At 50.5% G+C, this 17,203-nt stretch overlaps 1 protein-coding gene across 1 annotated transcript; it reads right to left on the bottom strand.

Annotated features, from left to right (window-relative positions):
- Nucleotides 1-7,377: 7,377 nt before the first annotated feature.
- On the bottom strand, nt 7,378-8,235 carry LOC148593302 (olfactory receptor 14C36-like). Its single transcript, XM_088531477.1, has one exon. The coding sequence runs from the start codon at nt 8,233-8,235 to the stop codon at nt 7,378-7,380; it is 858 nt and encodes a 285-aa protein (XP_088387603.1).
- Nucleotides 8,236-17,203: the final 8,968 nt, after the last annotated feature.

Here is a 17,203-nt window from a genome sequence, read left to right on the forward strand (position 1 = left end):
AATCCCACTAACACTCTAACCCCTTTACCCTCTAAACTCCTAACCTTTTCACCAAAACCTTTTAACCCTACAACCTCTAACCCTAAACTCTAAATACACTAACTTTACCCCCACACCCTAACCATCTAACCCTACCCTCTAAGAATAACCCTACACTCTAAACATCTAACCCTAAATCCTAAACCCTCTAACCCTAATCCCTCTAACTCATTACCCTAAACATTAATCCCTTTAACCCATAACCCTAAACCCTAATCCTAAACCCCCTGACCATAACACTAAACCTGCTAACTCTCTATGCTTAAACCCCCTAACCTGCTAACCCTCAGACCTCTAACCCTCTCGGCCCTCTAAACCCCTCTGCCCTCTAACCCCCTCATCCTAATCCTTCACCCTCTACCCTCCTTCACCCTTTACCCCACTTCACCCTCTAACACTCTACGCCTGAACATCTAACCCTAAACCCTCTCACTCTCTAACCCTAAACCCCTAAGTCCCTAACCTTTTAACCCTAAATCCCTAACACTCTAACCCTAATCCCCTACCCCTCTAAACCTAACCTGTACTCGGAACCCCTAATCCCTAAACCCTCTGACTCTAAACCCTCTAAGCCTAACCCCTAAATCCTAACCCATAACCCCTAAACCCCCTAACCCCCAACCCCTTAACCCTCTAATGCTAACCCTAACCCCTCTAAACCCCTCTAACCTTAATCCTTCAAATCCATAACTCTAAACCCTAAACCCTCTAGCCTCTCTAAACCCTAAGCATTCATCTAACCCTCCAACTTTAAAGCATTAGCCCTCAAGCCCTCTAACTTTAAAACCTAACTCCTCTAACCCTAATTGTAAACCCGCTAATCCTAATGCTAAACCCTAACACTCTAACCCTAAGACTAAACCCTTTATCTACCCTTAAAAATCCAGCCCACTAACCCTCAGTCCTCTAAGCCCCTCAGACCTCTAACCTCCTTAGCCCTCTGACTTTAACTCCCTAATCCCCTAATTCGAACCCATACCACTAACCCGTGAACTCTCTAACCACCTTAACCCTAAACCCCTTTAACATTCTAACCCCCTTAACCCTCTCCTCCTAAACCCTAACCCTCCAACCCAAAAGCCTAAACCCTCTAACTCCCTTAACCCTCTAACTCCCTTAACTCTCTAACCCCCTTAACCCTCTAAACCTAAACCCCAACAGTAAAAATCTAATCCAAAACTCTAACCAACACTAACCATAAATCCTAAACTCACTAACCCTAACTCCTAACCATAACCTCAAACCTTCTAACACCAAAACCTCCCACCCTAATCCCCTAAAACTTCTAAACCCCTACCCCTAAACCCTAAACATCTAACCTAAACCATAAACCCTCTAGACTTCTACCCCCCTTCACCCTCTAACCCTCTAACCCCTAAACATCTAACCCTATACCCTCTAGCCTTAAACCCTCTAGCCCTAAACCCCTAGCTGCTCTACCCCTAACACATCTACCCCTCTAATACTAACCCTAAACCCTCTACCCCTAAAATCTAAACACTCTAAACGTAACCATAAACCCTCTAACCTCCAGCCTTCTAAAACTAACCTTTATTCCTAATCCCTAAACCCTCTAACCTTTATCCCTAAACCCCCTTCACCCTAAAGCCCCTCACCCTCTTAAGCCTCTACTCCTGAACATCTAACCTGAAACCCTAACCCTAAACCCTCTAACCCTAAATCCTCTAACCATACCCCTCTTAACCCCTTAAACAGCCTAACCCCCTAACCCTAACCCCACCCTTAACCACAAACCCTCTAACCCTTTGCCCTCTAATCCTTAACCCTAAACCCTCTAACCTCTACTTCTAACCCTAAACCCTCTAGCCCTGTAACACCCCTAACCCTAAACCCTTACCCCTCTAACCTCTCTAACCTCTATAACTCCCCTAAAGCCTCTAACCTAAAACCTTACCTCTAAACTGTCTAACCCCCTAAACCGTCTAACCCCTCTGATGCTCTAACCCTAAACAATATAACGCTAAATCCTAACCATCTAACTGTAACCCCAAACCCTCTAACCTAACCCCGCAACCCTCTGACATTAACCCTAACGCCTCTAACGCCCTAAACCTAACTCCTAGGCCCCCCAACTCTAAACCTTTACCCCTAAACCATCTAGCCCCCTTAACCCCAACCCCCTTAGTCCTAACCTCCTTAACTCTCTAACCCTAACCCCCTTAACCCTATCCTCCTTAATCCTCTAACATTAACCCTAACATTTAGGGTTCATTAGAGGGTTCCTTTACCCTAACCCCAACTAACCCTAAACGTTTAACTCCTCGAACTCTCCAACACTCTAATCCTAAGGAATCTAATGCTAAATCCTAACCATCTAACTGTAACCCTACCCCTCTAACCCTAACTCCTCTACCCATCTAACACTAACCCTAACACCACTAATCCCACTAACCCATAGCCCTAAACCCTAAACCCTCTAAACAATAACCCTAAACCCTTAGCCTTCTACCCCTCTAATGTTAAACCCTAACCCCTCTAACCCTAATGCTAAACCGGCTAACCCTAACACTAAACCCTAACGCTAAACCCTGTAAACCTCTAACCCCCCCAGCTCCCTAACCCCCTAATCCTAACCCTTACCCGAACCCCTAAAGCCCTCTATCTCTAAAACCGTAAATCCTAAACCCTCTAACCTTATCCATAAAACCCTAAACCCTAACCCTCTACCCCTAAAACCTCTGAACCTCTACCCCCTAAAACCTAAACATCTAACCCTAAACCCTAAACACTCTTACCCTAAACCCTCTAACCCTGTCACTTTCTAAACTAACCCCACTCCAATCCTCTATCAGTAAACACTAAACTCTCTAACCCTACCCCTAAACCCTCTAACCCTAACCCCAAACCCTCTACCCCTAAATGCTAAACATCTAACCCTAACACTCAAACCCTCTAAATCTCTAACTCTAACCCCACCTCTAACCTCCTAACTCTAACTCCAAACCCTCTAACCTCTAAAAAGTTACACTGATATATTTTTCTACACTGCAAACGACTCTTACTGCCTGCACACACACACAATACTATCTGCCAGAAAGCCCTAAACCACCACAGCAGTGCCGCTTGGATGCTCTGGGCAAGCCCAAACACCTCTGACCATGGCAAAAAGGGGCCACCCAAGCCCAAAAGACTGATGCAAAAGATACCAGGAATAAAGAGCCTAGGCCTTGACAAGATCGAAAACAAATGAGGAGGTCCAGAAATTTCAAGGCAAAGCGGGGGCAGCACAAGGCAAAGCAGGGGCATGGCACAACCCTCGGCACCCATATGCACAAAGCAGAATGTCATTGAGAAAACCCACTGACCACAACACTCTCCTTCCAGCAACTCCCTAGCTCACCCTTATTATTGGGGCATGACCTCTACTTCCTTCATCTCTCTTTTGGGGCCCCCAGGAATGCTCCTCTACATCTGAAAAATCAATACAATGGCCATGGTCCCAACTGACTGATGCCTGCCCCCCACACTGAATATACCACACATGAATGTATCAAGTTGATTACACATACCCTGACCAATCACCCCTCCAGGCCATCTCTGCCACACTCACTGTACTACAACCAACTCCCACGTGCAAGGCAGCTTCAGCACCAAACTGAAAGGCACACACACGAACAAAAGCATGCTAACTGAGGAAAACCCTCTGCAAAAAGAAGTACTACTGCACAGAAGATACTTTATGTTCCAGAAAAGAAAGAACACAAATGACCTCAAGACCTGTGCAAACGGCACGCAGACACAACACACATCATAGAAACACAGGCTGGAGCTGCCTGCCCTAGCGCTCCCGCACATTCTCCTGTGCAACACCCGAAACACCTGCCTCGCACACCCCTCATCCACAAGAAGCATCCTCACTAGACAGTCTGGCAGCTGAGACACACACTGAAGCCACAGACTCAAGCCACACACTCAAGTCACCCCAACACTTTCTACATGGCCTCTTAGCTTTTGCAGTGCGCAGGGTCAGCACAGGACTTCAGTTTGCAGACGCACTTTAAAAGACTGTTTTGGATTGTGTTTGTCTTGACATTGTTGCCATACCATTTAAGATTTCTTGACCTTGGGATCTTGTCTCTGGGAAGACTGTGATATCAGCTCGAGGTGTTTTATCTCCATACAGTTTACGACTTCTTGGCCTTGGCATCCTGTCTCTGGAAAGATCAGCTCAAGATCCAAATAATGCTCAGCAGTGCCTACTGAGCGGTGCTTACACTTGAGTTGGATAAAGAGGAGCACCAGAGCACACAGCATGTACAAAAGTGGGTGAACTCTTCAGGAACTGGAACATAAAAGGACTGCATACCCCCCCCACCACACACACATACATGTGCAGCTTCTTTTCCTGAACTCTCCTTCAAGAGATCATCACCTGCACTGAGGCAGAGTCAACGAAACATAGCTGGACTGGTGGTGGTGGGAACTAATCTTGCTGTATCTCTCCTGCTTGCTTGTTCATCTTTCTTTTTCCCTCCTTCTTCTCTCTCTCCTGCTACGGTTATGAGAATAAAGTTTACAAGGTTGTATGGCATTTGACCCCGTTTGTGTCTTAATCTCACTTTGGGATCATATCGAAATCTCCTCCGACAGTGGATCAGGAACTGAGGTGCCTGCCATGCAGGGCTGTGCACATGTCACTTTGCTGTGATTTACACTCTAGTATAGCCTGTGGTCATACCTGGAGAGACAGGTCGCCCTCCTCATGGTGGGATCCTCTGTCTGCTCAGGAGCATGGGCCTGTAGGCTCCACTGAAATATCTGACCAAGATGGCCTCAGGTGCTCTAAATGCACATATGTGGTTCCATTTCAGGTGGCCAAGGGGCCTCCTTGCCCCTATGGCCACCAGCTGATGCTTGGGAAGGATGTGCATCTCTTGGTCTTGTTCCAAGAGAACTTGCAGACCCTTGCATGTGCCTTGGACCATCCCTGGCACCTCAGGCATCACAATGTGTCATTATCCAAGCAGCCGACTCCTACCTTCTATCTCTACTGTCTGCACCCCATCGTGGTCAGTCCTGCTCTGCAGGACTTGATTTGGCCTCAGAAGAGAGTGTGTGCAGACAGAAGATGAGCCATGGCAGAGTGTGTGGGCTGACACCAGAGGAGAACCTAGGTCAGATGGAATGAGACGATAAGCTCAAGCTGCTCCTTTCTGCCTTCAGGCAGGAGGTGACAAACCTAGGGGTGCTCCTGAGGGTGACACAAGAGAGGGAACACTGGAAGCTGCAGAGCTTGGCACCTACCATCTGCTTTGGGTCTGGGACACCTGGCAGGTGGTGCCGCTGGCTGTGGCCCCTGAGAGACCCCCCAGCCCCACTAGCAGCACTGAGTCCCCTTCCACAATGACAGGAGCTTCTGGAGTGTCCTGGCTCCCATCTACACCCCATTCCTGCCCTGGCCCAACTCTGCTGCTCTGCACATGGCCCCTGTGCAGGCACCGTCCAGCACCCGGTGTGAGCAGAGGCAGGGAAACATCTGCTCAGCAGGGTTCCCATGAGAGCCCTCAGTGCCCCTTCCCCTAGCACTGCCTGCCCAGCGGCCTCCCACCAGGCCCCAGCCCCTGCGCACTCCTGCTCCTGTCCCCCTGGACTTAGTAGAAGGCCATGCTGAGGGCTCTGCTGGGCTCTGGGCCCATAGAGAGTCGAGGCAGGGTGGCCATTCCCCCCACACAGGTGCTGTGCCCAGCAGGCACACGGAGGTGGGCACATCCAAACGTCCTCCCGGGACCATGGGGAATGAGCAGTGCTGGGAATGGCTGTTGCGAGGGGCTGGGGCTGGGTGGAGTTTCTGAGGCTGGTTTCACCTCTCTCGTCCTTCCAAAACAATAGAAAAGTAGTCTCTGGGCTCAATCTTTCTTCTGACAGACCCTACTTGAAGGTCCATATGGCAGCAAGATGGTCTACTGGCCCAGTAGACAGCTCCAGCACCATCTCTGAATGCTCCCTGCCACCCTGCAGAGGAGCCAGGAGAGGGCTCGTCCTCTCAGGGCTCACAGCTGCATACACAGTCCTCCATCTCGGCATGGACCTTCTTGGAATGTGACCTCTGGAGCAATGGGCAGCAGGCAGAGTTGGGGAGATTGTCTCAAGGATGTGTGCTGGGGGCAGGTCCTCAGAGACAGCAGCAAAGTGATGTGTCTCCTGGATCCTGCTTCCTTCAGTGCAGGTCTCTGAAAGGGGTCTCAGCCTTATATTTGGTGCCACCCTTCAGGAGGGTTGATGCCCCTATGAGCTGGGAGGATGGGCAGCATTGATCCTTCTTCATCAGGTGGTGGTGCAGCACAGCAGGGTTGTCTGGCTCTGCACCAGGAGCTTGCTGTAGTGCACCCACACTCTGACTACTCTGACTATTGTCTTGGAGTCAATGTCAGCATTTTTCTCTCCAAGACCCCTTCACATCCAGTTCCACTTCCTTCTCATCTCAAAAATCCCTCCTCTGATTCTGTTGTCTGTTCCCATCATTCCCTCCCTTGTGCCCCCCACAAGACCTTTGGAGATCAAGTGGGCAGTTGAGCACAAAGGGAACAGGAGGTGTCTCCACTGTTGCTGTTCTGCTCAGGGTGGGAAGTAGACTCAGCTGAATGAGGTTGTGGCCTCGAATGCCCCCAGAAGTCTGCAGATGTGTCAGGTGCCGGGAGGAACTATGGATATTTCTGAGGGTGCTAGTTGTGTCCAGGTGCACCTCTGGATCCTGCCCCTGGGATTTCTCAGACTGTGACTCTCCAGTCTCCCTTCCCCAAGCCAGCTGGATCCTCACTGCTTCTCCTGATATTGCAGAGCTCTGCCTTGCCCCCAGATACCTGGGTTTAGCACCTAAGTGCCTCCACCTTGGAGGACCTCTCCCCTTGTGAGGCTCCACTCCCTGCTCTCCTGGCATCTCCAGCTCCCCCTCCAGAAAGACAGGGATCAGACACTGCGCTTTAACATGTAGCGCAACTCTGGCCATGAAAATGCAGCACCATTCAAACTCTACACTATTCCTGGACAGTAATAAGTGCTTCCCATATCCACCCCTTGATCTCTGAAAAGATCATTACAAGATGATGAGTTTTTTGATGCTGAACCCATGGAGCAAGCTGCTCAGCAGGCCCTTCTGGTGTGCAGTTTCTTGGGCATATTATTGACACCAACTTTGAAGCAAGCCCAGACTTCAGGCAGTGCACTGGGCAGAAACTTTTCTATTACATAGGAGCCAGTGAGGGAGCATGTCCTGATCCAGCATTCGACACAATTTAATGGACTAGGTAAGACAGAGCAGTCACAATAAATACCACGAATCCAAGAGCTTGTGTAACAACATGGCAACCATTATTACTGCTAATAAAAGCCACAATAAAAATAACATGAAGAAACAGTGCTCAATCTGGTTGGGATACAGAAAGAGTAATTATGGAGAGAAATGGCAATTTTACCACTGGTGAAAAATGTCCATGAAATCACTTTCCTCAAAGCATCCTTGAGCTCCTTATTCCTCATGCTATAGATGAGCGGGTTCACTGCAGGAGGCACCACCGAGTACAGAATAGCCAGCACCAGATCTACAGTTGGGGAGGAGACGGAGAGGGGCTTCAGGTAGGTAAAAAATGCAGTGCTGACAAAGAGGGAGACCACGGCCAGGTGTGGGAGGCACATGGAAAAGGCTTTGTGCTGGCCCTGCGCTGACGGGATACTCAGCACAGCTCTCAAGATCTGCCCGTAGGACATCACAATGAAAGTGAAACACCCAAAACCTAAACAGGCACTAACCACAATAATCCCAGCTTCCCTGAGGTAGGAGTCTGAGCAGGAGATCTTGAGGATCTGGGGGATCTCACAGAAGAACTGCTCCACCACATTGCCTTGGCAGAGGGGTAGGGAAAATGTGTTCCCAGTCTGCACAAGAGCATTAAGAAAGCCATTGGCCCAGGCAGCTGCTGCCATTTTGACACAAACTCTGCTGCCCAGGAGGGTCCCATAGTGCAAGGGTCTGCAGATGGCCACATAGCGATCATAGGCCATGACTGTGAGGAGGGAAAACTCTGCTGAAAACAAGAATGCTACCAGGAACACCTGGGCAGCACATCCCAAGTAGGAAATGACTCTGTTTTCCCACAAGGAATTGACCATGGACTTGGGGACAATGGTGGAGATGGAGCCAAGGTCAAGGAGGGAGAGGTTGAGGAGGAAGAAGTACATGGGGGTGTGGAGGTGGTGGTCACAGGCTACGGTTGTGATGATGAGGCCATTCCCAAGGAGGGCAGCCAGGTAGATGGCCAGGAAGAGCGAGAAGGGCAAGTACTGCAGCTCCCGCGTATCAGGAGGAGGAACTCATCGAAGGAGCTGCTGTTGGACATTTTCTGTCTCCAGGCTTTGCGGACTGTTCAAAGAAGAAAAGATATTGACTTTACAAAGCTTTTTCCAGTAAAAAAAGTCAATATTCCAGTTGTAATACACTTCCCAAATTGCATCTCTTTACCGAGGGGATCTTTGTGCAGCTCCTTGCTTGAGCGCCAGTTTGGGGTGACTGAATGTGTGGTATGAGGAGCAGGAACATCTTCCTATGGGCTCCACAGACGTCTGTCCTGCTCTGCAGTAGTGGGAAGGGGACAACAGGGAGCACTGAGATTCACAATTTTTCAGGTGAAATCCTCTTGGCATCTAGAAGGGATTTTCACCATCTACACCACCTCTTCTGAAAAATGGGTGTCGAGAGCACAATTTGGGGATTTTGGAGGGGATTTGTTTATTTTCTTTGAGCTGCCGCACTCGCCCCTGGGGCAAATTTCAAAGGCAGAAATTCTCAGCATTTCTACTGGGAATCCTGTGAGAACTGCATTCATAGTCACCTTGTGCAGAGTGAGGACAGATCATCTGCCTATTTGCCTACATTCCAGCTGTTGTGTGCCCACACCTCTTTGAGCTGCATGATGATCACTCTGTGTGTTTTCCTAAAAGGATTCCCACTCCTGCTAGGAGCAGACAAGTCCAATTTCAGACTCACAGATCTCCAACCTCTCTCCCTTTCTCCCAGCACCTGAAGGAATTCTCCACGTTCCACTTGTAGCCAAGGACACATGGAGCTATTTTTCAGCTGCCCATGAACAGTTTCCAAACACTCTTTCCACACTCTCAGCACCTGTGCATATTCCTCACAGGTTTCTTGGACATCAGCAGAGACAGCTTGGGGCAGCAATGACCCTCCCCTGAGGACATCTCAAAGTCTAGCAGAACATGACAGAGAAATGGTCAGATGAAGATGCACTGAAGATGGGTTCTGCATAAGGGAGAGTCAGCTCCATTTGTAACCCCATGGATTGCATTTCCTGGAGCTGCACAAGTTAGAGGGGGGCTGGGGACATCTCACTCCCACGCATATTCATCTCTTCCACAACTTGCAGGGCAGGTGTCTGAACTAGCACTGAAAACCCACCAACCCCAGGGAGCCCAAGAGAAGAACAAGAGCAGCATGGAGAGGAGGGGCAAGAAGGAGCAACAACACCGGGACCCTAATGCCAACTCAGGCAAGGAGACGGAGGCAGAGGGGCACTCAGGAACACCTTCACCTCACTCAGCAGGACATGTCACCTGCCAGATGGTGACATCGCAGGCAAAGCACTCCAGTCCCTCTGTCAGCAGGCAGGAAAAGTATCCGTAGAGGTCTGGACACAAAGGACAGGATTCATGGCTCAGACCCCAAGGCTGTCAGTGCAGAGAAGCTGCTGGGTGGCAGAGGAGACTTGGAGGGCTTGCTCAGAGGAAGGTTTCTGCAATGGAGGGACTGACCATGACTTCCTCCCATCATGGTGGGCACTTCCCTCTCCTTCCCTGACCATCTCTGCTGCCCATAGCAGTCCCTGCTGGCATCTTTCTCTGTCCCAACACTTCTTTGGAGTCTGTGTTCATAGATCATATGACACCTTTTGTGTACTCAGTTCTATCCTGCAAAAACCTCTGGGGACAGAGCACTGTCCAAGGGCATCTCTGTGCAGGCAGTTTGAAAGGAGCAAGTAAAATAAATTCCACAAAGGTGATGCTGATGCTGGCTGCAGACTAAGGTGGGTTGAAGGGGTTCTGTGAGCATTCTCACAGACCTATTGATCTCTGAGAGTGAAAGATGGGAGTCCCAGGTCCTTGACACAACAGATTTTCACCCTACTGCAATTAGGGAGAAAATGGAAAGTGCAACCAGCAAGATAGAAGCTCCTGCCCTTGGAAGTAGCCCTTCTCTTGACTTTCCTCTTGGAAAGACCCCTCAGACACATCCTGAGAATGAACTAGAGCAGTGAGCAGACTTCACCCAGACAGCACTCTCTCAACAGGAGGATGATCCTGCCTGGCTGGGGGCAACCCTGTCACTCAGAGCTTCTCTGTGCAGCACTGACCCTTGCAGGCAGCAGAATCACTGCCCTGGGTGCCTCCTGGGGCACAGAGATGCTGCTCTAAGAAACCTGGCTAGACCCATGTTCATACTCAGCTTCACATCCCTGCAGCTATCTCTGGAAGGAAGGAGCAGCATGCTCTGCTCTGCCAAGGTGCATCAAGGAATCCCTGCTTGGAATCATCTCCTCCTCTTGCTATGCCCTGCAGCCAAAGACTTACCATGCAAGGCTTTGTGAGGACTTCTTCCACAGTGAGCTCTGCTCTGCGCTCTCACTCCACGCTGCCGTTCCCCTCTCGCTGCCTTCTCTCCTCTGCTGTCCGCAGCAGCAGGCAGTGCCCGCAGCCTTGCTGCTCTTGGCACAGGAGCTGCTCCTGCACTTGGCTGTCTCTGGGCAGTGCTGCCAGGCTGCCACGAGCTGCCTCCATCCCAGGAGCCTGGTCCCGCTCAGGAGCAGAGGCCCAACTGAACTCACCAATTTCTCTGTCTCTTGTGCTCCCTCCTCCAGGGAAAAGTGCACTTCAATAAACTAAAATAATCAGCTACTCCCCTTCGTTAACAAGTAGAGGAGAGAGAATATTGCAATTTATTTCATCAGAGTATGAAGATCTATCAAAATTGGAAATGTCTCACTCTGGAAGCCTCATTTCACACCCCTTAACTAGACAGGAGACCGAGGAGTGAACAAGTGGGGAGTTCATTGACACAGGGTTCATTGACACAGGGTTCAATCTGGGCTTAGATGTGAGTCTGAAGTCATATTCAGATCCCTCCTGTAAACTCCACAAAAACACAAGTGGTGGGATTCCCCTTGCCAAAACTGAAGTGAGCAGAGCACAGCGATCTGCACACGAGCTCCTTGTCAAAGCTCCACTATAATCACTGGAGATGCAGAGTGAGAGTCAGTAGCTCCCACAGAAGCACCTGGTGATAGTGGAAGAGACTGAGGAGGGCCAAGGTATGTGACAGTGGAAGAGTTTGAGGGAGTCTAAGCAAGGTGCCAGTGATGGAGCTACTGAGAGACATGCATCATCCTACAGCATGAGCTGGGGTCCAGATGGGGAATTGGCTGTCTGAAATGACCCCAGATGCTAATGCCAATGAGAGCCCCACTCCCTAGGAAGTTGAGGCGTAGGAAGATTCCAGGATTAATTAGCAGCTCTTGTAATTCGGTGCAGTTCCTTGATTTGATGGCACAGAAAAGTACTGGCAGGGCCTTGTCAGATGCCAGGGGTGTCCAGCACAACCACATGTCTCTAGCAGATACAGCAGGGGACCTACAGGAAAACCATGTCCCCTTGGAGTGATTGCTGGATAAGTGCCCCAGGACATCCTGCATTTCTGTCCTGTACCCAAACAAAGACATTCCAGCACTGGCTGTAGGGAAAGCCCATCCCATCTACATCCAGGGTGCTGCATAAATGGGAGGCACCCCCGTCCCACCATGTCTCTGCTCCAGGCTCTGCTTTCTCAAACCCTTCTAGCTCTCCTCTCCAGAACTTTTCTTCATCCCACCACATGGTCTGAACAGGCAATGGGCTAATGAGGACCTCTGGGTGGCTGCACCGAAGGCTGTCAAGGCCCATGGACATCTTCAGTGGCACCTTGTTCTTCCCGAACCAGCATCAGGTACAGGAGAGAGTGCCCGTTGGGCTGCTTTGTGTGAGAGGAAATGCCCATGGCCAGGAATACGTGTCCCCTCGCTGGAGAAGCTCCTGCCTGGCTGTCTTGGCCCAGATCTCCTTCCCCACCATCCTCATGCTCTCTGTGCGGGTCCCATCCCTGCCGCCCGCCTCTCCCTCCAGCCTCACTGCTCACCTCCCTCGTGCAGGAGGTGATCCCCTCCAAGGATCCCGTCCATGGACGAGGAGCAGTCATTTGCCTGCTGCCCCTTCTCCATCTCCAGGACTCGCTCTGGGGACAGCCCTGCACGGCCAGCGCGTTTCTGGCCTGTCCTCTGCACAGACAGACGCGTCCTCCCAGTCCATGTCACAGCCCCATCCTCTGAACAGCTGCTCACACTGACGGGACCTCACAGGCCCTTGACTGGGGCTGGTCCTGCTGACGGCCAATCCTGCACACGGGCAGAAGTGACCTCACAATGTGCCCTGGAACCTTCAGCTGGCTCTGGCCTATCAGCTGCAGGGACAGAGGATATGTCACAAGAAACCTCAGCAACCCAGAGCCTCAGGTCTACAGAGAAGGATGTGACTTCACAGTCACCATCAGAGTCATGTGCCTGCTGCTGGCCTATCAGGTCCTGAGGCAGGAATGCCAACACAACCAACATCCAAACCATGAGCCTTTTTTCTGGCTTGTCACCACTAGACACTGAGCTGATGTCACAACAGCCTATGGGAGCTAAGAGCCCCCTTTGGCCTATCATCAGCTCCAGAGCAATAAGTGTCATCAGAGCCCCAGAGTTTTGGGGCTATCAGCTACTCAAGCAGAAATCACCTCAGAGTATGAATGGCAGCCATGCCCCTGCTGCTGGCATGTCATGTTCTCACACAGAAAGGACCCTGCCATTGATCCCAGGAACACTCGCAAGGTTGTTCTCCAGTGTTGTGGTTTGATGGTGGGGGCATATGTTGTAAAGAGATGAATCCTCCTGCGTTCCAGCTGACCCTCAGAGGTTAAAGGAACTGGGGGCAGCTGGACTCATCTCTTAATAGGGTTACCAAATACAATGGTAACTATAGGCCCAACTCTGGCAGTGCAGGATTCACAAACAGTCTGTCAACTGTAGGTCCCATTGCCTTCAAAACCAGTAGTCAAGTTCAGAAATAGCAGTTTATTCAAATGCAACATTTAGAAAACAGGTTTTGGATGTCAGGACAGGAAATTCTCAATTACAGTGTGGGGTTCTTAGCTAGTGTCTAGTGTACAAATCACTAACTCCAGAAGTTGGGAGAGGGCTCAACCTCGAGGAGTCTCCTCAGGTAGTGTCATCTCCAAAGGGGAGAAAAGGAGTTGAGCCTGTTGATGGATCCAGAAGTTATGATGGAGTCTTCCCTCCCCCTTCTTCTTTCTTCCTTCTTTCTTCCTTCTTGCCTTCTTCCTTCTTTCTCCTTCCCTAGTTCCTCCTTCTTACCTTTTATATATTTTCTTTTACATATATATGTGGAGCTTGAGTGACTCTAGTCATACTTACTTTTGTTATTGTTTCGTTTGAAAAAGTCTCCTGAGTTAATTGAAAATCTAGAGAGCATGCTCAGTGAGGAGTGGTCGTTCCTTGGAAGTGGATAATTTCTGAGATGGGGTTGTGTATTGGTATTATGATGACATTAGGAGGAGGAGAAGTCTATTGGAAGGGACGAATCTGGCACTATTGTTGGCCAGCACCAGACATCACACTATGTGGCTTATCAGCTGCGTGGTACGACCAGGTTGCCACCTCTGCAGGGAGTACAACAGAGTTTGGCCGTGATGTCTTCACTCCACTCTGCCCTCCATTCACTCTGCACAGCACCATCACATTATCCTCTTCACAGGGACGTCAACAAAGTTTGGCCACAGTGTCTCCTTTCTGCTCCACTCTTCATGTACTCATACTAGCATGTGCTAGGAGGGCAGATTGTGTTGCCAAGGGAATTGTCGAGAAGTAAATTCCACACGTACTAACCATCCTGGAATCAGTAACTGTATCTCACTTCAAGGAAGCCTCTTAATGCCATAACTTCTGTCAGGCCCTAATTTTTCTCTAACTTCCTCTTTCTCGAGGAATTCTCTCACAGGAGCTTCCAGGGAGGAACCCAGTTCCTGCATCTCAAAACTTAAAAAAGGGGGATTCCCACCTCCTGTCAGTTTGTGGAGTTCTTGGGAACCAGTGGAATCCTGCTCCATTCTTGGTGCTTCTCCGTGCTCACTAGATGTCTTAAGTCATCTAATCAGGCCCTGAAGCACAAGTAAATAAATTTCCTTCTTCTCACTATGCAAGTGTCTTGTCCTATTATGAGACGGGAGCAGCTCTCCCTGGGATGGTAGCAGCTCCTCTTAAAGGAGCACCAAGACACAGGGCACTGCCTGCAGGCACCAGGCTGAGATGAGTCACCCATAAATGAAAGACGATTGGGACTGCGAGGACAGCTGAGAGCTCTCTGCACGGATAAATCTTCCCAGCCCTTGGCACGGTCAGTATCTGGCTGCAGGGCAACACTGCTGTGGTTCCTGGAGGGATCTTCTGAACCTGGCGCCTTCGGGCTAATAGGATGTGTCAGGGTGTCTCTCCCAGCATCTCCTGTTTAGAGCAGGTGGTGCTTCAGAGCAGGGATTCCCAGGCACACATTTAGAGGGACAGGGCATGATGACTCCCCTCTCCTAGGGCAGGTGCAGCAGTGTGAATCTGGAGAGAGCACCCAGGTGTGCGTGGGCAGCAATTCAGAGCAGCGTCCCTGTGCCCCAGGGTGCTGTGTGGCCAGGGCAGTGATTCTGCCACCCGTGAGGGTCGTCACTCAGCCTGCCTGGGGAAATGCCCATGGTGCTGCAGGGAGAAGCTCCGGGTGGCAGGAAAGATCCCCATCAGGGCAGGGTTGTTCCCCCACCATGAGGGTGTTCAATGGGTTAAGGCTGCTCTCCGCTTGAGCTGATCCCCAGGATATCTGCTAGGGGTCTCTTCAAGAGGATAGTCATGATAGCTTAACTTAAGGACTTTTCTTGAGTCTCTGCTTTCAGTTTCGTACCTATTTATTTATTTATTTATTGGGCAGGAGTGTGTATGGTTTTCTCTGTGCCATCCTGCACACTGTGAATACATTTGCAATAGCAAATCCATTTGAAATCCTCCAGATCTTCAAGCTCTCCTGCTCAGACTCCCACCTTAGGGAAATTGGGATCCTAATGGTTACTCTTTCTGTAGGCTTTGTGTGATTTGCTTTCATTGTCCTGTCCTATGTGCAGATCTTCACAGTCATGCTGATGATCCCCTCTGAGCAGGGCCTGAACAAATCTATGTGTGTCCCACACCTGGCCATGTCTCCTTGTTTGTCAGCACTGCAGTGTTTGCCCACCTGAAGCCCTCCTCCATCTCCTCCCCAGCTCTGCATCTGGCGCTGGCCATTCTGTACACAGCGGTGCCTCCAGCAGTGAACCCCATCATCTCCAGCATGAGGAACAAGGAGCTCAAGGAGGCACTGAAGAAATTGATCTAATAAGTTCCATATCCCTCTTCATAGAATCACAGAATGCTTAAGGTTGGAAGGGACCTCTAGAGGTCATCTAGTCCAACCCCCCTGCACATGCAGGGTCACCTAGAGCACATGGCACAGGGCTGCATCCAAGCGGGTTTTGAAGATCTGCAGAGAAGGAGACTCCACAACCTCTCTGGGCAGCCTGTTCCAGTGCTCTGTCACCCTCACTGTTAAGACATTTTTCCTTAAGTTCCTGTGGAACTTTTGATGCTTCAGTTTCCGACCGTTTCCTCTAGCTCTGTCGGTGGCCACCAGTGAAAAGAGGCCAGCACCATCCACCTCACTGCCTCCCTTGAGGTACTTATAGACACTGATCAGGTCTCCTCTCAGTCTTCTTTTCTCCAGGCTGAACAGATCCAGCTCGTTCAGTCTTTCCTGATAGGGCAGATGTTCCAGGCCCCTGATCATCCTTGTAGCCCTGCGCTGGACTCTCTCCAGCAGTTCCACATCCCTCTTGCACTGTGGAGCCCAGAACTGGATGCAATACTCAAGATGTGGCCTCACCAGGGCTGAGTTCATAAATGACCCGGGAAGGGCTTTCTGAGGAGCAGGGATGTCCCTGGAGAAGAGGACAGGATCAATTGTGCAACTGCAAGCTGATGTCTTGAATGTTGAGTGCAAGGCCACTTTTGCCTCAGGACCTGATACGCCATCAGCAGGCACCTGGCTTGGATCATGTTTATGAGGTCACTGCTGTGCCAGTCCCTGATAGGCCAACAGCAGGCACCTGACCTGGATGTTGGTTGTGAGGTCACTGCTGTGCCAGATCCTGATAGGCCAAAAGCAGGGACATGGCTCTGATGGTCACTGTGAGGTCACATCCTCCTCTGTAGACCTGAGGCCATCAGCAGGCTCTGGATTGCTGAGGTTTCTTGTGACGTCACCTCTGTCCCTGCAGCTGATAGGCCAGAGCCAGTTGAAGGTTGCAGGGCACATTGTGAGGTCACTTCTGCCCTCATGCGGGATTGGCCGTCAGCAGGACCAGCACCAGCCAAGGGCGTGTGAGGGCCTCTCAGTGTGAGCAGCTGATCAGGGGACAGGGCTGTGACATGGACTGTGCGGACGCGTCTGTCTGTGCAGAGGACAGGCCAGAAACGCACCAGCCATGCAGGGCTGCTCCCTGTGGGGCTGGGGTTCTCCAGGGCTCCTGACCACCCCCAGGCTGCACTGGGCAGGGCGCTCGCGCCAGGTCCCGCTGCCCTGGATCCAGCAGGCACCTGCAGTCCATGGAATAAACTCCTCACCAAGGTCATGCCACCAGGGATTTGGTGCTCTGATTCTGGGGTTTTGGCTTTTTTGTTTGTTTGTTTTTCACACTGAAACAGAGACTGCTCTTGCATATAAAAACAAGATTTATCAGCTGGCACCAGTGGACTGTGAACATGAACAACTATGAAAACAGACCGTGCAGTTGTGTGGTGACTCTGCTGTTCTCCGCAAGTGCTCTGATAAGTGCCTGTATATGTATATATGTGTGTGTGTGCATAAGCACAGATTTAATATAAGCCTTGCACTGCCTGGGGGAGCCCAGAGAGGTGTGCGGGAATCGCCATCAGGAGAATGCTGGACACACAGGTTGGGCACCCAGGCAGGACTC

Source organism: Tinamus guttatus, unplaced genomic scaffold (assembly GCF_059628265.1).
Source record: "Tinamus guttatus ecotype Peru unplaced genomic scaffold, ASM5962826v1 Tinamus_guttatus_pri_ptg000420l, whole genome shotgun sequence".
NCBI lineage: Eukaryota > Metazoa > Chordata > Aves > Tinamiformes > Tinamidae > Tinamus > Tinamus guttatus.

Coding starts and splice junctions, on each gene's coding strand:
- LOC148593302 (XM_088531477.1), bottom strand. CDS start 8,235: ATGTACTTCTTCCTCCTCAACCTCTCCCTCCTTGACCTTGGCTCCATC.